Genomic DNA, 23,473 nt, shown 5'->3' on the forward strand with positions numbered 1-23,473 from the left:
TCACTAATATTACCTTATAGATATTATTTGTTTTGTATTTCTCTTGTCATCTATTAGATGTGTTTTGCATGTGTACTCACGTCAAATTATTTAGATGTCATATGAACATGTGAAGAGAACAACTACATTTTATATATTCACATATTTTCACATTTGTTGTGAGTTTTTTTTTTTTTTTTAAAGAAAAGAACCCGGAACATTTTAAAATAATATATTTTGAAGTTAAAAGATCTTGTTAACTTGATAATACATTTGTGACATATATAATACTTTTAATTTAAAATTTTAAATACAACTACCTACCCAAATAAAAATATATATTTGCATTAATGAAAATATTTATCTCATAAAATTAGCTATTAAATAAATAATAAAAATTAAACTAATACAAACTTCAATTGGCGTTATTACAAGTCATATGAACTTTTCTTCGTCCAAAATATTGAAATATTAAGAAATAGTAAATAAGTAAACAAAAGGGCAATGTTTATATTGTAATAACTATTTTGAAGCAAACTTCTTGAGAGTCTAAATCACACAAGTAACATTGATAAATAAAGTCATTATTTTGTCTTGACTCTTGAGCATCAAAAATAAATCGTGAGAATTCTCTAAATTTTGGAAAAAGATATTCATAAGCATATATCTACATCACAAGAGAAATTGTTAACAAAAACAAATGAATTTAGATTACATCATGTTAACTTTGTATATTGGAACATTACATACTAATGTATATATTAAGCGAAAAAATAATTATTATATCATCAAAATTATTTTCCTGATCAAGTACTTGAGGTTATGAAATATACCCTCTTAGGATAGATCGACTTACTTCATCAGAATAGTGGTACCTCATATTCCACAAAACTTCGAACTCACTCAACGACAATAAATCACAGACAAAATTTTAAAGTGCAAGAAGAAGAAGAGTAGAAGATTAAAAGAAATTGTGGTGGAAAATTGAGAGGAAACCCCTCTATTTAAAGTCAAAAAAGGGTAATATGAACAAATGTTTTTTTGTGTCTTATCTGAAAAGTCATGACTTTTCGTAGAAGTCACAACCCTTTGAAAAAGTCGCAACTCTTTAGAAAAGTCACAACTTATTAATAAAGTCACAACTCTTTGGAAAAGTCACAACTCATCGAAAAATCACAACACTTTGAAAAAATCACAACTCATCGAAAAAGGACTTAACCCTTTGAAAAAAGTCACAACTCATTGGAAAAGTCACAACCTAAGTTAGGGATATTATAGTAATTTAACATTCAAGTTAAGAGTTCATGTTTTTAAGGTAATATAGATAGATATAGATAGATAAAAGCCATTGTATTAATCATATATTTTATTATTATTTTTTTATTAAAAAGTTGTTCAACTTTAAATTATATAGCATAAAAGTCAAATTATTAAAAACTTTTTCACTTGAAAATCTTTCACCTTAGACCAATTTAACTAGAAAGTAAATTTCACCTAAATTTTAATATTTTATATTAAAAACATGATACAACACTGAAAAGTATATTAACTACTTTCAGGATAGTTTTAGAAATATATTTAACTTCATAACACAATATTTGTTTGGGATATACAATATTACAACAGACACCCAATTAGCAAGCATGTCAATCAACCAGAACCAAAAAGAGAGGGAGAATCAAATAAAATCAATTGGAGAATGACAGAGAATCGAAAAGCAACAACGACTGTAATCGGTATCAATTACTTTCAGTGTCATATTGTATGATTTTATAAAATTTGTTCAATTTTATACAAGTTTAAGTGTCTATTTGTGCACATCCAGAGTTAAAATCATGATTGTCTGCGGAAATCAAGTTAAATGTCATGTTTATATATAATAAAAAAAACATGAATAGTTCTATTTGGTGTTTTTTCCACGTGACACAACATTTATTCAGAAAGTGATAATCAACAACATTATTGTTCGCCAATAATTACAACATTAACAAGTACTCCATCTGTCTCAATTTATGTGACACTTTTCATTTTTCGAGAGTCAAACAATTTAAGTTTGACCGGAAATTCGCGCATGAAATCTTCAATTTTTTAAAAATAAATTTTATATATTTTTAAACTACGTAAAAAGTACTAAGAGTCACAATAATTGATAATTCAAAATGTTTAAAAGATCTATGAAAAATTTACGGTAAAAAATAGACTTGTTTGAATCTCGAAATTTGAAAAGTGTCACATAAAATGAGACGGAGGAGTATAATACAGATGGATCTTACAAATCATTGATTTGTTTTCAAAATAAAATCAGAAAATTACATACAATAAGATACTCATAATTTACAAAGAAAGAAACAATTACAAATAAGTAATAGATTCTCAAAGCGTATAATACAAATAGATTGTTGATTTGTTTCCAAAAGAAAATTACATCCAATGAGAGAGAGACTCACAAAGAAACAACCGTAGAAAAAATTACATACAATCACAATGGCAGGAACCAAAAAGACTCGCAAACAAAGAAACAATTACAAATAATACTTAGGAATATATTTCCACATTAGGAATGTGTGCAATTTTGTGCCAGTCTTCTCCTATTCCCTCCTCACACCGCTTGGCCAGTGTTGGACATCTCCTAATTGTTAAAGTTGTGAGGGCTGTTAGGTGCTGCAATCCCTCCGGTAAACATTTTAGCATCTTACAGGATGTAACAAATAACTCGGTGAGTGAAGTTAAACCTTTCACCCCTTCCTCTGGGAGACTCTCTAGTGCGTCACAAAATTCAAATTGGAGACTCTTCAAAGCATTGAGACTAGCCAGGCTGGTAGGCAGCTCTTTGAGATTATTGAAGTCAGAGATATTCAAGTATTTGAGATTTGCAAGGCTATTGAACATCTCTTCTGGTAATGAAGTATCTTCTTCATTATCGCTAATGTTGAGGGAAGTAAGAGCCCTAAGATTAGAAGAAAGGGTCAGAATAGGGCAATAGCGAATCTCCATCTCTTCAAGCACAGGGAATTGCTCTCCTCCTTCCTTTTTCACCAATCCTTTCAGATTACCAAAATATGTTATACAAAGTTTTCTCAGGGATGGAAACCTTATTCTTCTGGGGAATCCAGAATCAACATCAACATCAACATACTCCACACACCCATATTGTAACTCTAGACTTTCTAGACAAGGCAGATCACCAAAGGGTGGTAAGCACGAGCAGTTTCTGCAGTCGGTAATTACAATAGAGACAATATTTTTCAATACTGAGTGATTCATCCACTCTGGGAGACGGAATCCTCTGAAGCCATTGATTGTTAAAGAAGTCAAATTGGGGTGTGGTTTGAGGGCTTCAAGCACTTTAACATCTTCTGATTCATATCTATGTGGTCCGCTGTCCCAACTCATGATTAAAGAATGCAGATTCCCTTTTGCAGATAAATTGGCTTCTTTTGCGTCCTTATCATTCTTCACTCTCTCAAGATGCGAGATTTTAATTGAGCCATAGAGATTTAGGCTTCCTAGTTCACCAAGTTGATAACCTTTCTTCTTTCCAACAACAAAGCAATCTAGAGTCTTAAGGCATGTCAAAGATCCTATCCTTGGTGGCATACAAGTCAATTTATTGCAACCATCAAGAAAAAGAGTTCGGAGACTACCAAGTTTACTTGTTTCTTTTGGCAAACGATAAATTCTGGTGCAATATTGTAGATCAAGAGTTTGCAGATTTTGAAGCTTGCATAACTGCTTTGGAAAACTACATATGTTATTGCTAGAGAGGTTCAAGTATCTTAAATGTACTAGATCTCCAATGGAAGATGGTAACTTCTTAAATTTTGAGTAACCTAGATTAAGCACTCTTAATGAGACAAACTTTTGCCAGAGAGAAGGAGAGTAAAAAGACACCAGTTCAGCGAAACCAATGGACATCATCCTATGTGGGTAACCTTTTACATTTATTTCGCGGATATTGCTGCTTGATGCGCTTGCTGAAAACAGAGATGTAGCCAAATCATGGATGAGATCATGCATCTTGAAATAAGTTTTACCATCTTTAACTTCAATATCTTGGAAAAGAGACCTCAAGCATAATTCTTTCCATACTTCATTGCCCACATCCTCTAGCTCCATGTTTCCTTTTGATAAAAGAAAACCGTGAGCCATCCAGAGAGAGATTAGCTTTTCTTTTTCCATTTCAGTGTCCTTTAGGAAAACTGCACAATACACAAAGCATTGTCTCAAATCAAGTGGAAGATGATGATAACTAAGCCTTAGGGCAGGCATAATAGACCTTTCATCTTGAGGTAAATTCCAAATCTCGCTATCTCTCACATGTTCCCATTCTCTTTCTTCTCTCTTGAAGCGCAAAAGACCTCCAAGAGTCTTGGCTGCTAGAGGCACACCACCACTTTTTTTCACAATCTCCTTTCCGATAGCCACAAAGTTAGGACTTATTTCTTCTTGATGTCTAAATGCACGTTGTATGAACAACAACCAACAGTCTTCTTGAGACAGATTTGACAATTCATATGGTTGCAAAGTTCCCATAATTGATCCAACCTTTTCAAGACGAGTAGTAGTTAGAACAGAAGCACCACTTGCTCCAACCTTCAACACTGCTCTTAAATTATCCCACTTATCTTGATCTTCATTCCAAACATCATCTAAGACAAGCAAGTATCTTTTTCCATTCAACAACTCCTGAAGCTTCTTCTGAAATGAAGCCAAGTCCTCGACATCAAGAGAACTTCTTTCAATATTACCTATAATTGTCTTTATCAATCTCTTCTCATCAAAATCATCTGAGACACAAATCCATATTTTGGGATGGAAATGGTCAGTTACTCTCTGATCATTGAAGACCATTTGGGCAAGAGTTGTCTTTCCTAGTCCCCCCATACCAAGTATTGGGAGGACTGAAAGCTCTTGGGCATTACTAACGTTTTTTATCAGGATTTTCACTATCTCATCTTCCTCTTTGTCCCTTCCATAAACTTGTGGTTCAGTTAAAACAGAACCTGGTCCAAGCAATGTCCACATGAGAATATTGTTACATTCAAGATAATTAGGAGTCAGCAGAAAATAGATAATGATATTTGCACGCCTTAAAGAGATATGGATGAGTTTGAGGAGCAGGAGACATGAGAAAATCATGCTGAGTTCCACTTGGAAAAGTGAAAAATGCTAGAGGATTTCCTAGCTTTTCTCACTTATGAAATTACTTTCTATGACATAGACTTAGAGTAATCATTAAGTACTGCTGTATTGAATTCACAATCTGTTCATGGTCTAAACAACTGAGTTTGTGTTTGATAGGAGTAAAGTTCTTCTACAATCTTAAGAACTTATAGAAAATAAGCTATATATCAATCATCAAAGTTAGTGAAGAGTTAAGACACTTGAGACTAACATATAGGGAAAGTCTTTGTAACTTTCCCTCACCCCAAACACACAAATGAATTTGATAATTACCAAAAAAATGAATATAGACAAAGTTGTTGTAATACTAATTTAAGATGAGCACCTGTTTCCGGTCTAGCAACTTGTCTTTCTATAATCTTTTCGTGCAAATGAAAATCCATTCTTTCCTTAGCAATTGTATCTAGTTTCTCCATCATCTCTTTTATCCTTTTCCCAATCTTGTGACGGAAAGCAATAGTCTTTGGATGATAACGTTTTAATCGAGACTGCTTGAGTCTTGCTACCTCATATTTACATTCGTCCAATAGGTCATCAACTTTATACGCAGCAGCATTGAGTTTCTGTAACCAGTTTTTAATTGCCTTGTCCTTTAGTTGCTTCTCCTGAGCATCTTCAAGCACGGCTTGAATTGTAGAAAACCTGCTCGAAATATTTTCAAACTCATTTTCAAAACCGAGAAGCAATCCAAGTTCCCCTTGGATGAAAGAAGTGATATTTTCTAGCAGAATTTGAAGGAAAGCTTCAGCCATATATATATGTTGAACTTAAAATCAGAACTTAAGATTACTGGAATTGTTGAGTTAGCGATGAATCTAAGTAAGATGTTGGAATGAAATATGGAAAGCTGAAACTCAATTATTCCACCATTGGGCCCATCTCTCTCAATTATTCACACTTTGTTTCTTCAATCCAATAATTAACTGTTGAATTTGATTTAAAACATTTTTTTATAGTGGGGTAATCTTTCAACTATGTCTACAAAAAGTTTCTAAGAACCTGTTAAAATTAAATTAACTTTTAAACACTTTTGAATTACTTGGGTAAAAATAAAAGGTTCTCTTAAGCTAGCATTCGTTTAGCTTAAGAGATAAACGTATATTCACAATAAACGGTTTATTGAGGGCACTAGAATACCTTCAAGCTATATATAGCACACCAATCCAAAATGCCTGGTTCAAGAGAGTTGTTGTTACAGGAAGTCAGCATACAATATGATCATTTCTTTAATTTTTTTGTCACTTAAAAATCAGTGAGATTAATATCTTTTTTTTGTGTTTTCCAGGTTTTAGCTTGTTTTAGGTAAAGTGAAATAAATTGGCCAACTCTGGTAAAATCAACTGATATACACATTTGGAATGTGAGCAATTCATCAAAACCAAAAGAACATCACTTTTTTTTCAATTCAATATTCAATCTTTTAGCTTTATCTGCAGAATTTTTTTCAAAAGAACATCACTTTTTGTCTTTCCAATTTCTCAATTAGTCCAACTTATTGAATGTGTAAATTTCGTGGTGGTACCTAAATTAATGTTTTGCTGTATTAAAATGTTTACAATGCTTAAGAGTGCAGAGTGTATTGAATGTGAATTAAGGTCATGATAAAAGAACTCTAGCACAAATTCAAGTTTTCGTATAAGTTTATACAAGTGTCAAATTCAAACAAGCATATCTCTTAGGCTATGAAGAATTACGTGTCTATCAACCTATAGCCCTTGTCAACCATCTAGTTGTTATTCAATTCGAATCCATATCAAGAAGTTATGGTCATTTTAGTGAAGTACTATCAAACAGTCAAGTCCCGACAAATCACTTACCGAGCATAAGTGGATTTTAAGGACAACTGGAAGGAAGAAGCACAAAGCTTAAGTTGATGGAGTTGTAATAATTACAAACTTTTAAAACTGTTTTTCAAATTATTTTTTTTGGCATCTCTTTTATTTTGGGGTAATCTTTCTAAAAAAAAAATTCTTTTAAATCTTTGTTGATACGTAGTACGCCAAATGTGAACAAGGGGAGTATTTATCAGTCAAAGGGAATTTGGTTCCTCTCCATAGCACCTTTTCTCAATTTTCTAAATGACACTTGTCATATTAAAAAATCTAGATTAAATTAATTTAACAATCCTCTTAATCATAGTTAAAGATTAAGTTAGGTAAATACACTCCAATATTGCTAAGAAAAATTTCAATCTTCAACAAATTTTGACTGCTCATTAATATTATCATTTTAGGTATACTTTCTATATTACTTTATTCTATGACATTATTTTCTTAATACCGGTGAAAGCAGCTTTTAATGAAATTTACTTCCTCTATCCCTAATCACTTGTTCACTTTTTTTTTAGTTGTCCCTAATTATTTGTCCATTTTGACAAATCAAGAAAGGACAAAAAAAATTATCTGTTATACCCTCAATTAATTCACTTCATAACTAATATGGGTAAAATGGTAAACTCGTTATGTCAATAATTGTTTTCTTAGTAGGTGTGTCAATTCAAAAGTGGATAAGTAATTAGTGACATAAGAAGTATTGAATTAGGAGTTATGATTATCAAAAGTCATTAGGAGTTATGATTATCAAAAGTCATAAGAGTTATGGAAATAAAGACAATTAATTTTTTATATTAAAGAATATGAATAAATAGAGTAATAATTGACATGTTCATTTTTATACAATAATAAAATAGAAATATTGTCAACAAAAAACAAAAAAAAAACATGGGATTCTAGGTCAAAGAAAAGTGTTGCATCACTTTTCTTTTATCTAGCTTTATATGAAGTATATAAATATAGATATTGATAGTTATAGATTTGTTTCCTTTATAGTTTTTATTTTTGATTTTTAGTTTTATTTGCTAGTTTATTTATCTAAATTAGTTGGAATGAAATATGGACAGCTGAAAGTAAGAACCACAAAGAACTCAATTATTCCACCATGGCCCATCTCTCTCAATTGTTCACACTTTGTTTTTTCAATCCAATAACTGACCGTTGGATTGATTTAAAACATTTTTTTTGGCATCTCTTTTATGATTGGGTAATCTTTCAACTATGTCTACAAAAAAGAGTTTATAAGAATAGCACTTTTTTTTAATCTTTTTCTATTGGAAGAAAGATTTCAAGTATATATAATTACTAGTATACGTGCCCACGCGTTGCGTGAATATTTTAAAATATAATATTTTTTAGATTTAAAATAATTAATATAAATTATTATTGAGTAACAAAAGTGCATGTATAATAATATATAATGTTTTCATTTCATATATACAGTTATGCTAACAAAAAATCACCATAATTATGTGCAATGAGGGTATTTTCTTCAAAGACACTAAAGAATTATACTAACAATTCTTCTTCTTCTTCTTCTAGTATAATGAAAATTGATAACATATGTGGCGTGTACTGAATTGATACATGTGCTAATTAATTAAATCTTAAATAAATAGATCAATTTAAAATCTAGTATTAAAAATATTTATGATAGTTTTAGCTAAATCTATATAATTTGCAACGCATGTTGCAACCTCTTTAGCACACTCCTCTCTCGTTCAATCTAGCAAAATAAAATATTTTTTATTTAATCAAATACAATTTCATAAAATAAGAATGTATGAAAAAAATGGTGCTCACTTATCAATTAAAACAAAAGATACTATACTAAAATTATTTTTAAAAAATATTTTTCGATATAATTTAATTTGAAGATTACTAAGAATAGTTGCAAATCATTTATCTTTGAAAAAGAATGTAGTTGAGATTAAGGATGTAAATCACCTTATCTCTAAAAAAGAGTTGAAATTATATTATTTAATGATAAGCTTAAAAGGTTTGATAAATCTACAATTTAAGTAATATAAGTAAAGTTTATACGAAGTGGGAGAGAAATAGAAGAGAACACTACATGATATAGGTGTTTTGTAATTTGTTAGTAATTTTTAACTAAGAATTATTTTTTTGAGAAAATCTCGAAATTGTTAAAATAATATAACTATCCATTTTTGTTTTTGGCAATTTTATTTGACAAATTTTTACATAATTATTTATCAATTAAAATTATGTTTTTTTTTAGAGAATTCTTTTAAATAAATATTCAAACTAAAAATTTTAGAATTATTCTGATGATGAATGCTGCAATATTTTGCAAAATACGAATTTACAATATTTTAAATTTATTCTCTTAAAAAAATTATAATTTAAATTTTTTTATGTTGATGCTATTTTCTTACTACAAAATATTGATTTGAAATACTAAATTCATTTTATATAAACTCAAAATTTGAATTGAATTATTTTGTGATGTGTTTCACTTTTGTCTTTCCTATTATATAGGTAGAAGATTAAAGTATATAATTGAGTTTTGAGAGATAAGGATAGCTAGGTAAGTGGTGAGGAATTTTCGAGATGCTTTAGATTAATTTTTGTTTTCTATCATTATTTTTTTTGTTGGAAAAATTTATCTACGTATTTATAGCTATGTCTTTGTTAATGTTTTTCTTTTTCTTATTTTTTCGTTAATTATTTTATTTTTTCTTTATTTTGTCATGAGATTTTTTAAAAATTTCCAAATAGTTGTTGTTTATTAATTTTTTCTTTTGTTTTAGTTTTGTTCTAAAACTACCAAATGACTTGATATTAGACAGCCACTTAGGTGAAAATAATCATTTTAAAAGTTTTTTTCTCTAAATTCATCATTACTAATTATTATAATATTTTTGTTTAATATCATGCTCATTACTTTTGAATAAACTAAAAAAAAGAATCGATTTTTGCACATTATTGTTGTATTATCTAATTATTTCAATTTTTAAAATATTATTTATTAACCTTGATCTCATTGGTCATTTCTTCAAATGTAAATATTACCTTATACAAAGAAAACTAATAGTAAGTTTTAAGCTCTAAATAATATACGATTTGTATTATTTTTTGTAATGATTTTTTTTATCAAAAAAATCAGAAAAAGTGAGTGAAATTTTACTTGAATACTAAGTGTTATTATATCTGCACAATAATCATGTCAAAGTATTTCTTGGAGGATTGATATCGTAAACCTCTTATCAATATAAGTCTTGAACCCTTATCTATAATCAAAAGAAAATCAAGCATGACACGATTTCAATTTGTACATATAATAATTGCTTTTAATTTTCACAAAAATCAAATTTTTATCTATTTTATTTACTCAAAACACATTAAATAAATTTTGTTACATTTCATAATATATCTTTTAACTTCTGCGAAGTAACACAAAATCTTAGATATAACTTTAACAAAAAAACTGAGAACATTTCATGGAAAAAAACAATTAATCAACTAAATCATATTTGATAAATTTTATATTATCTTAAACCTCTTGTTGATATGAGCCTTGAAAACATACTTGTAAATAAAAAAAAATCAAGCATTTCATGAAATTTAAAATTATAATTTTTTAAATTCATTTATTCTATGTCATGTGCATAACATTTGATTAATAAACCCCAAAAAATAATTGATTTTTGCACATTATTGTTGTATCATCTAATTACTTACATTTTAAAAATATTATTTATTAACTTTGATCTCATTGGTCATTCCTTCAAATGTAAATATTACCTTATACAAAGAAAACTAATAGTAATTTTGAAGCTCTAAATAACATACAATTTGTATTATTTTTGTGATAATTTTTTTAATTTTTTTTTTACAGAAAAATCAAGTAAAATGCTTCTTAATACAAAGTGTTGTATCTGCACAATAATCACACCAAAGTTTTTCGTGCAGGATTGCTATCATATACCTCTTACTGGTGTAAGCCTCGAACATCTATATATAATCAAAATTTGTGATAACATTGCTGCAACAAAGTTAAATGTAGCACTAATAATTAAATTACAATGAATATGAAATATTCAAAAGTCTTAATTGATTTTAGACAAATTTACAAATCAATGTAAAATGTTAGTATATTTTACTCATAATTCGATGCCTTCATTGCATTGGATTAATTGCAAGTATATTAAAAAATAGAAAATACTGATTAGAGTAACAATAATCTACAATCAATTTCTACATTGATTTCACCAATGCAAATGTTCATTTGCGTTCATTCAATCTACTCAAGTGTATGATGAAGAAATGAATATTGTTATCCAAGTGACTTGATCTATTCATGAGTCCGAGTAAGAGGGATGTTCTAACCTGTGTAAGAATACTCAAATTTGAGAACTCATAATACATAAAAATAGCATAAGATGATAGAATAATTATATGGATTATTATGAATAAACAAAAAATGTATAAGATCTATCACTTAAATTAGTACAAACTAATTTTAATAATTGAAATCCCTATTATACTACTCAGTCAAATTTACAAATACCTTCTCAGACTTATGGTCTATGTAAAGAGATTGAGAATCAAAACAAACTTGAATAAATCTTATTCAAATGTAACATCATCTTAAATACACGTAAGATGTAACTAACTTGACTAATTCTAAGAAACTATTGTAACAACTTAATATGTAACTAAGTAGACTAAAACTACGGAACTACTTTAACAACTTAATCTAAATCTACTCTAACAACTTGATAAGAATTAATAACAAACTAACAAACTAGTGAGTATGTCAACACACCCCCTCAAGTTAGGTGTGGTGCAACAACACCTAACTTTGATGAACACCGAAGGAAGGCATGCTTGGGCAGCGACTTTGTGAGAGTGTCTGCAATTTGATCCCCGGCAGAAGGATATTTGACTACCACTCTACCTAAGTTCACACTGTTGCGGAGGTAGTGAAAGTCTATTGCAATGTGCTTCATCTTAGTGTGGAAGACTGGGTTTTTGCTGAGATATGAAACACCAATATTATTACAAAAAATGCTTGGCGTTTGCGAGACTTGATATTATAATTCAGTCAATAGATTGTGTACCCAAGTAAGTTCAGAGAGTGCATTGGCTACCGATTTGTATTCTGCTTCAGTAGAGGACCGAGCAACTGATTGTTGCTTTTTAGAGGAGTAACATATCAGATTTGGTCCCAAGAAAAGTATGTAAACAGATGTAGAGTTTCAGTCATAAGGATCACCTGCCCAATCAACATCGGCATACATATACAAATTACTATCAGAGTGGCTAGAGATTTTCAGGCACGACGTTGATGATGCCTTGAGGTATCGAAGCACCGATTTTACTGCTTTCCAATGCTCCAGATTTGGGGATTGTATAAACTGTGATAGTTTGTTAACTGCAAAGGCAATATAAGGACGCGTGAATGATAAGTATTGCAATTTACCAATGGTGCGTTCATACAAGGTTGCATGGGCAGGAGGTGAACCATCGCTTGCTTTGGGTGGAAAACTTGAGCACATAGGTGTCGTAACTCCTTTACAGTCGGCCATATCCACATCTGAGAGAATCTCAAGTATGATTCTGGATTGTGATAAGACAATCCCATTTGGAACATGTTTGACTTCGATCCCCAAAAAATAGTTGAGTTCAACAAGGTTCTTTAGGGAGAACTTGTAAGCCAGAGAGTTGATTACATGTGTGACCAAGTTTGGGTAGTTCCCAGTAATGAGGATATCATCAACATACACTAGATATTATATCGTGACAACTTCAAATGTAAAAATAAACAGAGAAGCATTTGATTCAGACTTAACAAACTCAATTTTAGTCAAGTGAGATTTGAGAGCTTCATACCATGCACGTTAGGTCATAAATGGCCTTTTTGAGACGGCAGACATGATTGGGAAAATCAGGGTTGACATTGCCTTTCGGCTGCGCCATGAATACTTGCTCTTGTAAGTTACCTTGCAAAAATGCATTATTCACGTCAAGCTACTGCATTTTTCAGTTATTTTGAATTGCAATAGAAAGTACAATTCTGATGGTGGTTGGTTTGACAACCGGACTGAAAGTTTCATGAAAGTCCAATCCTAGACATTGTGTGAAACCTTTTGCGACTAATCGCGCCTTGTACCTGTCAATAGAACCATCATCTTTCCTTTTAATGCTAAATAACTATTTACAATCAACAACATTATTTATTGGGTCCCTAGGTACTAGTTCCCAAATTTGGTTTTTCAATAAGGCTTTGTATTCCAGATCCATTGCATTCTTCCATTCAATGTGCTTAACTGCTTGTTTAAAGGTATTTGGAGTGAGAGAAAGGTGAGCCAAAAAGCTGGATTTTTTTTTTGGTGTGAGGATATTATTTTTGGACCTTGTGACCACACCAGATGGTGGAGGGACATCGACTGGTGACATAATTGCTGGCTGTTTCGGTGGCTGCTGGTTGATTGGTGGCTAATGGGAATAGTATAATGGTTGAGAGGTGTTGTGGGCTGCTTCATTAAATAGTGAAGGAGGTTGGGAAGAGATATGAATCATACCTGATGAAGTGGAGACTGCTGGTAGTTGCCTTTCAATTATTGACTCTGGAGTGTTTGAATGAGAGGGAAATGTTAGGGTGATATGAATAGGAGGCGGAAGAGTTGGAACAAGATTGGAGTCCAAATTTAATTGGACTTTCGAATGAGTATCCTTACCGACTTGGGACTCTATGATTTCCCATTGTAACGTGGAAAACTTATTTTTCAAGTGTGAGAACATTTGAGTGAAAGGAAAAATATCTTCACAAAATTGAACATCACAACTGACGAAAATTTTTGAGTGCACAGGATTAAAGTAGAGGTGTGCATGATGAACAATAGAAACTCCTAAGTAGACACACGGTGTAGATCTAGGCTGAATTTTTTTTTTGTATATGGCTTAAGCTACGGATAACAGAGACAACCAAAAATTTTCAGCGAAGAGTATTTTGGCGGTTCGCCAAACAATTTTTTATAAGGAGAATCATTATTCAGGCCAGGTGTAGGTAGTCTATTTATGAGATAGACAATATGGTGACAGGCAAATGACCATATTTCAGATGGTAGTGAGACTTCATTGAGAAGAGTTCGAGTTGTTTCGACAATGTGACGATGTCGTCGTTCAGTGATTGCAACTCGTTGGGGCGTGTAGGATGGAGAGATCAAATGTTCAATGCCATGGCATTGTAGGTACTGTTTAAGACTTGTGTATTCACACCCCCCCCTCCATCAGTATGAAGTGAGACAATTTTGTGTTTGAAAATTTTTTCCACTAAAGGATGAAAGTTGGCAAAAATTAAAGCGACTTCACTTTTGTTTTTGATTGTATACAACCAAGTGTATTTGGTGTAATGATCAACAAAAATGCAGTAATACAACTTTTTATCAATGGATAAAATGGGTGATGGACCCCATAAATCACTAAACAAAGTTTGAAGTGGTGCATTACTATTTAAAGTGAGTCGTTGAAATGGCACACGATGACCTTTATTTGATGAGCACAAATTACAAAAATGAAACTTTTCTTTGGTGAAAAAGGGAAGTGAAAATTTATTCAGTATTAAATCTAGGATTTTCAGATGAGGGTGACCCAACCAACGATGCCACAGTTGATGGGAAACTTTGGTGGAGGTGAAGTTGGCGGAAGGTGAAACTTGATCTCTCTGTGGCCACTCATAGAGTCCGTGTTTACTCCGGCCTTGTACCAATAATCTCCGAGTTTTGAGATCCTTCACAAGAAAAGAGTGTGGAAAAAATTTGATTGAGGTCAGATTGTCAGTGCAAAACTTAGCAACAGAAATAAGGTTTTTTTTTTATAGCTGGAGCACAAAGAGTGTTAGAGAGCATGGAATTGGAGTTAGAAGCCTTAATTTGAGTTAAACCGGTATGAGTAATGGGAATAGTTTTACCGTCACCCATGGACACTTCCTCATTGCCAGTGTATTCTTCAAGATTATCTGACTCGGTTGTGACATGATGGGTTGCTCCAAAGTCAAGGATCCAAGGATTTTCATTCGAGTGATAATTTGACACAAAGTTGACCTTAGCTTTAAAGTGGTTGTGCGATTTGAGCTACACACATCAGTTGTGTGACCGATCTTTTGGCAAAGTTGGCATTTTACCTCTTGCTTGGGTAGTCTCCCATTCTGTTGATTTCCAGGGACCGCCTGTCGTAGAGCTTGTGGTCTTGAAGATTGATTTGGGAAGCGAAGATTATTTTTCTGATGTTGGGGCTGGAAGTTGGTCCTTTATGCAACTGCAGCCGTGATGATGGAGGATGACCTGTCAATATCTTGATGTTTGAGAAAGAGTTCATGGTCCGTGAGTTTCTGGAATAGCTCCTCAAAGCTTAGGGTTGTGTCACGTGCTCTTATAGCGGCAATGATTTCACGGTACTCATGACCTAGGCCACTCAAGATCTTGACTGCTAGTTCATCAACCACCAGAGAGCCCGCTACTTTGAGAGCATCAACAATTGATCTAATCTCCTGTAGATAAGTAGCAACTGTCTTGGAGGCCTTTTTCTTGTTTTGCAACTGATCTCGTAAGCTGAAGATGCGAGTGTGACTCCTATTGGCATAAGTTATATGAAGGAGATCCAAAGCTATTTTTACCGAATTGGCAGTTGCAACAGTGTGAGCAATGGTGGGGTCAACAGATGCCATCATTGCCTGTTGAATTAGTTGGTCTTGGCAAAACCACAACTCATATTCAGGATTGGAGATGGTACTATCAGTTTGTGTGATAGGGTCGGCGGAGCAGATTTGGCACCAGTGAGATGCCCAAGGAGCTTGTGTCCATTGAGTAGCATCACTAGTTGCGCCTTCCAGGTGACAAAGTTGAGGTTACCTTGCAGTTTGATAGGTAATTGGGCAGTTGGATTGAACTGTACCACATGAGTGGTAGTCGGAACTACAGTAGCATTGTCACTGGTGGTAGCAGGAACAACTATGTTTGGACGCAAAGAGAGGAAAATTTTTTTGGATCGGACTCGTGAAAGTTTTAGAGGGGCTCTAATACCATAAAGAGATTGAGAATCAAAGCAAACTTGAATAAATCTTATTCAAATGTAACATCAACTTAAATACATGTAAGATGCAACTAACTTGACTAATGCTAAGGAACTATTCTAACAATTTAATATGTAACTAAGTTGACTAAAACTAAGGAACTACTTAACAACTTAATCTAAATCTACTCTAACAACTTGATAAGAATTAATAACAAACTAACAAACTAACAAACTATTGAATATGTCAACACTATGTACCCTTTGACACTAAGGCCTTGCATATTGCAGAGTCAACAAAGCCATTGCCTCTGATCCTATGAGGCTATGGCTACAATCCGTTAAAAAAAGAAAAATAAAGATAGATAAAGGAGGAATCAAACAAATAAATAAAATAAAAAAACAAATATGAAAGAGATATACAACCTAAATTGTCATAAATAATAAAAGTCTAATTACTATTTTTGAACATCTCACATGAAGTCCTATTAACTATTAAACATCGTAAATTTGCAAAACTACATATATCATAAATGCATTATAATATACTCCATAACTATTGTTTTATTAGGAAAATATATTTTAAGACTGGTTTAGAGTCGCCACTTAATTTTTAAGAAAAAATCAAGAAAAACTATTATTTTCAAAAGACTAAAACAGTAGATCTATTGAAAACTATTTAGGGGGTTCGAGGTTCCTATTAATATTCTACGAAGGTTTTTAAGGCACCTAAAATATCCGCTAATGCGGTTATCCGATAATTAATTTATTGGCTAAAACATTTTAACTCATCTTGAATTGTAGAAGTGAACTACTTTATAGTTGAGACCATTTTAGAAAAATAATGAAATATTATCTAAGTGAAGTATTTCATAAACTTATTTATTTATTCATTTTTTAAATCAAGCGAAAAAGGAGTAATTTGGTTAAGCGGTTAATTCAAAATGGGTGTCTTTTGGGGATTTGAAGTTTCGAGACCTTAATATTAATTTTTAACAAATAAGCACATAATAGCAGTTAAATAGATAAAGGAAGAGAATTTGGGCCCAAATCTGGTTTTCCTGTCTGCCTGGACCAGTATTTGGGCCTATTTTCACTTTTTAGGCCTTCGGCCCAATTCTTGCCCATTCTTTGCACCTGTCCTAAACTAACGAGGAAAAATATATTATTTCCTTTGGGCCGAAGGCCCAATTTTCCCACCTGTCCTAAATTCTAACAAGAATACTAACAAATAAAATGACGAGGGCTTAGGCCCAAAATAACAAAATACATCTCTTTGAAATTAAGAGTGGGCCTTTGGCCCAATTTTTTCACTTTCTCGATCTATCGCGTATTCCTTCAACTTCGGGACCTGTTCGTCGACTTTAATATCTGGCTGACTCGGATAAAAGGAGATATGGGCCTTCGTGGCCCAAAGGAAAATGCGAGGATAGAGCCCGTGAGGGCCCGGACAAATTTCACATGCAATAAAATAGCAAGAGATTAGCATACATCAGAAGAAAAAATGAATAAAGAGAGGACTGCACTGTATTTTGCAAAGGAAAGTAAATGAGATATACACATAGCTATCATATGATCCGAATTCAAAAGAAACCAACACAGACAAGTAAGAAGCTTCAATCACCAAAGTTTACGATGGACCACATTTTTATAACGATCACTAAATAAAGGCTTAGGAAACCTATAGATATTACTAATACATAGTTACCAGAGAGGGCAATGTAGAAAAGCTAAAGGATAAAGTAAGATAAGCCAACCTCACATGCGGCTACGAAAAGAAAATGGCCCATTTTGACTTTAACAAAATTTGGCACAGGGACCATTCACAAAAAAATAATAATTCTAGGAATAAACCCACATTGGACAGAATAAAAACAAGGCTCACAACAAAGACACATATTTGAAGATTCCGCCTAGAAAACTAACTAATATTAAAGCTACCTACTCAATTTAGTTAAATAAGGCAAGGAGCATAACCAAGAAGAATAGACAAATGAGCTTAAACCCACTTCTAACGAAACCTAAAACAAATTCCAATAAAGCAAGAAAATATCAACTTTTAGGCAGCAAATCCCTTCAAACGTCAACAACTAATCCAAAGAGGGCAGAGGTGAGCGAAAGGTTAGTCTAGGCGGTGAGAAAACAAACCCCCAAAACATCACAGAAAGAGGAAATGAAGCAGGCAGATACTATTTCAACATAGATGACTTGAATACAAATTAACATCCTTTTAGCATGCTTCACAGTTAAAAAAAATGAAATAAAAAATATGTAGCAAAACCCAATGAGAACAACATTAAAAGAAGGAGAAGAAGGCTAAGCAGGTGGCATTCGGGTGAACCTTTAATCAGTTTGAAATAATTAGTTCGTTTGCCCATCCTACTCATTTTCGAACAGATCGAACTCATTGCGAGTAATTAGACATGAAGACTAACAAGGGATAAATAACTATCACGATTTACAGCCCACGCTTCAGGAATAAAGGTGACACAAACATACACTAACAAGGAGAAGAAGGCTCGGCACAGAGAGGAAAAATGAACAGGGCAACGACATTCAACGCTAAATGAATTCTTTCACTAACCCATAGTTGACACTAAGTTGAAAACAATAAGAAAAATAGAGTTCCATCAGGGAAACCACCAACACACTGAAGAAACGGAAATGTTGAGATGACACGAGATTTACCTTTCACGGGGCAGCGACCTGGGCAAGGAAGAGCAGGGGAATGACGACGAGTTCCACCACACAATCACGAACGGAACAACAATCGAAAGGCCTGGTTTACCCTTTTCGAATATATTTTTGGTATGGTTTTTGTGACTAACTGTTTACTATTCTCTCTGCCTTCGTTCAAAAATTTTCAACCCAAAAAAATCCCCCCTTTTCGTAGTGGACAACAGACAACATATATAGAAGGGAGTCCGGTCCGGAGAAAAGTGGGGAAAACCGGACTAAAAATCCCAATAGAAAAGGCTCATTTCGAAATTCAAATTCAAAAAACCTTTCACCATTTTGGTTAAACACCCTTTCTCACAATTTTCGCCCCATTCCAAAAGAGGAAAGGGGGAATAGACGAGCTCGATCGACTCCATCGTCCTTGGGGCGAGACGTGTCCTGATCTCAAGGCCCCAAGGACAAAAGCGTTGCTGGAAATATACTGGATTCAGGGGGCAAAGGAAGAAGACGACAAAGGTGTAGCGTACTGCCCCTGCGATTTCCTTCTAGTTCACGCCATCTATGTTGCTGCTTTTGGTCTCTGCGTTGCCAACGTTAAAGAGGTGAAGGAAACTGCTGGGTTCCTTTAGTGGATAGCAAAGTGGGCCGGGTTAGGGGTATTAAAAGTGGGCTGGGCAGCGATATTTGCTGGTGGGCTGCTGCTGATGGGATATGGAATTGAAGAAATTGGGTTGAGTTTCTTTTATTATGGAACGACCGAAGGAAATAAATAAAAATCAAAAAGGGCCAACACTTTGGTCTTTTGTATGGGTTAGGGGTACAATTAGATCGGTTAGATTTCGGAATTTTAAGAAATAGCTAAATTGAATTAATACTTTTAACCGAAATGAATTTAGTGGGTAACTCGGCTAAAAATTAAATAAGGTGAATCAATAACAAATTAATTAGCGAGCTTCTTAATCCTAACGGAATAAAATAATTAACTTAATAAAAATAACTAATTCAACAACATAGCTACAATTCAAACTGAACTAGATTAATAAAGCGTTTAACGTTAAAATAATAATCGTAATAATAATAAAATATTCTTCAAGATAGTTTTCAAGTGTTTATAAAATATATTAGTTACATACGTAAAAATATAAAACATATTTATTATTAAAATATTATAAAAGTGAATAAAATTCTTGAAATATCTTGAAACATATTTCAATTTTTTTTTATAAGATTAGTTATTTCAAATCGTTTGGAATTAAGGAAGCTTGCAAATTAATTCTTATCGTGGGGGGTCAAAATTAGGTTTCAACAACTGTCCCTCATTTTACTTGAATTGATGCAAGAAATTCGAGGAAAATGAATTTGACAAATCCAATTTTGACCGACCACATATTCATCCTTCTGAAAAAAGGGTTTTTGGTACGGTCTTTAGGAATTATGGCCGAACCCCAGAAGTGGGTTTCCTACATATCTCAGGCTATATGAGAATTCAGGCTACTTGTAGTTTGACTCAATTGGTTGAAAAGGGAATCTATTATGCTAGATCACCTTTGGTTCTGGAAAAGTGACAAAGTAAGTTGAGTATGAAAATGAGGCTTGCAACCTCTTAGACATGAATGTGGCGCTCTTCACACCCATAATTAAGAATTTACATGGACATAATTTCCAGACCTCTTGGTGCATTGTCACTCGGATTGGAAAGCTACTTCCGGTAGAGACCAAAAATTTCCGGATGCGAAACTGAAACCAGGAAACCTAAAGAAAAACCCACATGCCTTCTGATAGGGGTGTGGTTTGATTATGGTGGAAGTCGCTCCTCTGTTCGCGTCCTAAGAGTTTGACACTCCTCTTTGGACTATGTCCCAGCTCGCTGCTAAGAAAAAGTTCCACGTCGTGCTGCATCTTTTTTTATGTCATTCGCACCTGTGGTTTGTTTTGGAGGTTCATCCTTTCGGATGCTCTCGACAAAGACTGAGATAAAACTCATTAGCATAAAAATGCAATTCAAATGGGAGACGATGTCTTTTACCGTGTTGACACTTAATTGTTCTCCTTGAACATTTGACGTCAACTCTATTAGGTTTGACGTGAAGCAAATAAAGCTTGTATCTCATATTTGCAATATAATCTTCAATGTACTATTCCTTTGATGTCAAAGTAATAAACTAGGCTGATGTAATATGTTGGTAGTTCTCTTGATGTCGTTGTGTAAAGAAAAAATGATGCAGTCGATGTTGATCTCCTTGTGATGGGTAAATCTTTCTCTTGCAATGCCTAACTTCTTTTCCGCGATGCATGAATCATTATCTTGCTATGCATGAATCTATTTCCCGTGATGCATGACATTTTCTCTTGCTATGCATGGTTTCTCCTTTTTGCTATGCATAAATCTCTTTCCCGCGATGCATGACCTCTTTATCTTGCAATGCATGTTTTTTTCCTCGATGCATGGATCTTCTCCTGCAATGCATGAATCTTTTTCTCGCAATGCATGAATCTTTTTCCGCGATGCATGGATCTTCTCTTGCAATGCATGATTCTTTTCCCGCGATGCATGAATCTTCTCTTGCAATGCATGAATCTTCTCCTGCAATGCATGAATCTCTTCTTTCGCGATGCATGAATCTTTTTCCTGCGATGCGTGAATATTTTCTTGCGATGCATGAATCTTTTTCCTCTTGCAATGCATGAATCTCTTTTCTCGCGATGCATGAATCTTATTCCTCTTGCAATGCACGAATCTTTTTCCTCGCAATGCATGAATCTTTTTCCTTGATGCCTCCTTGGTACCAAACGAAGATAATGCTTCACCGAGCAATATATGTGATCTTCTGGGTATCTTCTGGGACGGCGGTATCGTCTCAATAGACAATATAAATAAAAATGACCCTCGGAGTAGTGGTATCATCTCATTTGACAATACGATATAAATGACTTTCCAGGTAGTGGTATCGTCTCATTCGACAATACAATCTAAATAACCTTCAGGGTAAGAATATTATCATATCTGATAATATAATGTAGATAAATATCTTCCAGGTATCTTTAGTTGCTGGAAAATAATAATATTTCTCTCTTCAAGGTTTTCATTTGTCCCATCTCCGAACATAATTGCATGTTCGTTATGAACCTTGCCTTGCTGAGAATTTGAATAAATTAATGCTACTCATATTCCCAATTCTTGGTATAAGAAGCATGAAATATTTCCTGCATCCACAGAAAAATTGTTAATTTGGGGAGCTTTTCGCCCTTTTGACTTCTCCATATTCATTGAATGGAAGAATATGCCGATCTTGAGGCAAACTTATAGACCTGCATCCACAGAAAAATTGTTAGGTTTTTACAAAATGAACTGATCTGTGTTGATCTCTTCGGTTGTCTGCTCCTTGTCTTGCTATCTCCGGTTGATTTCTCCGATCTCCCGCTTCTTGATAGATAAGACAAAACATTTTTATGCAAAAGTAATTGAAACATGCAGGAAAAGTTTTAAGAAAAAAATAGATTTTCAAAAAGTAGTATTTGGAAAATGTCACTGCCAAGTGTCATGTCACGCCAAACTTAGTGGGCACCATTTGGAGTTGATGTTTTGGGATCTATCTGATTACTTGTTGGAAAATATTCAAAGTTGCTCTAAACTCTCGCTGAACCTTATTGAAATTTCTGAGGTCATCCTCAAAATTAATGTCTCAGTTAACTGTCTTGGCTTATCTTCAATCTTTGATGAGCAAATCACGGAATTTTTGAGATATTCTCAAAAATTCTGTTCCAGTTGCAAATCTCAAAGTGATTTCAGTCTTGACTTTGTTGGAAAGATCTTCTTCTCGAGAATTTTTGAGTCCCTCTCAAAAATTCTGTCCCAGTTTCTATTATAAAGAGAAATAGAAATCTTTATGGGAAATATGACCGAGCCCTTGTGGCGCCTACGTATCCCGTTGAGGCAGGAATCAGATCAAACGTAGTTCCCCTTTTCGAGGATTAACAAAAATAAGAAATTACAAAGAAACCCGATCGAAACCGACATAGGCCGCCTACGTATCTCATTTTTGAGAATTCAGGTCGAACGTAGTTCAAATACAAAGAAATATTAAAAAGGGATAAAGGGGTGACCGAGGCCGACATAGGCCGCCTACGTATCTCATTCTTGAGAATTCAGGTCAGACGTAGTTCATTACAAAAGGATAGATTCTAAATAATGCGATTACAAGCAAGTAGAACGATTACAAGGAAATGATAGAAATACAAACTGAAGCTTCACACATAATATCTCTTGACAGCATCTGAGTTGATCGGTTTTGGCCATTCGGTGCCATCCATCTCCGACAGGACCAAGGCACCTCCAGATAATACTTTGCGAACCATGTAGGGTCCTTGCCAATTCGGTGCGAATTTCCCTTTGTACTCTTCCTGATGAGGGAAAATGTGTTTGAAGACCAACTGACCAACCTCAAACATTCTGGCTCTTACCTTCTTGTGGAAAGCACGAATCATTCTCTGTCGATATAGTTGTCCATGACAAACAGCAACCATTCTCTTCTCATCAATCAATGTTAACTGATCGATCCACTTGCGAACCCATTCAGCATCACTCAACTCAGCTTCTTGGATGATCCTTAATGAAGGTATTTCAACTTCTACAGGTATAACTGCTTCTGTTCCATATACTAGCAAATATGGAGTAGCTCCGACTGATGTTCTGATAGTCGTTCGGTAACCCAACAAAGCATATGGCAACATCTCGTGCCAACCTCTGCGATTATCAATCA

At 33.5% G+C, this 23,473-nt stretch overlaps 2 protein-coding genes across 2 annotated transcripts in view; both read right to left on the reverse strand.

Moving 5' to 3' along the window:
* LOC125826369 (putative disease resistance protein RGA1) overlaps positions 1 to 23,473 on the reverse strand; it is a 188,488-nt gene that overhangs the window by 46,303 nt on the left and 118,712 nt on the right. The window lies entirely within an intron of this gene.
* LOC125826989 (disease resistance protein RGA2-like) lies at positions 2,355 to 5,915 on the reverse strand. Its single transcript, XM_049506344.1, has 2 exons — positions 5,489 to 5,915; positions 2,355 to 4,982 (listed from the first exon to the last, which is right to left on the reverse strand). Exons 1-2 carry the CDS (start codon positions 5,913 to 5,915, stop codon positions 2,515 to 2,517), a joined length of 2,895 nt encoding a protein of 964 aa, XP_049362301.1. The 3' UTR covers positions 2,355 to 2,514.

Source organism: Solanum verrucosum, unplaced genomic scaffold (genome assembly GCF_900185275.1).
Source record: "Solanum verrucosum unplaced genomic scaffold, falcon-dt-bn FXZP01000060.1, whole genome shotgun sequence".
Taxonomy (NCBI): domain Eukaryota; kingdom Viridiplantae; phylum Streptophyta; class Magnoliopsida; order Solanales; family Solanaceae; genus Solanum; species Solanum verrucosum.

Bases quoted from the DNA above. Each gene is read 5' to 3' on its own strand.
- LOC125826989 (XM_049506344.1), bottom strand. From the start codon at position 5,915: ATGGCTGAAGCTTTCCTTCAAATTCTGCTAGAAAATATCACTTCTTTC. The intron at 4,983-5,488 runs GTGCTCATCTTA...TGCTTGGACCAG, and splicing joins AGTTGCTAGACCGGAAACAG to GTTCTGTTTTAACTGAACCA.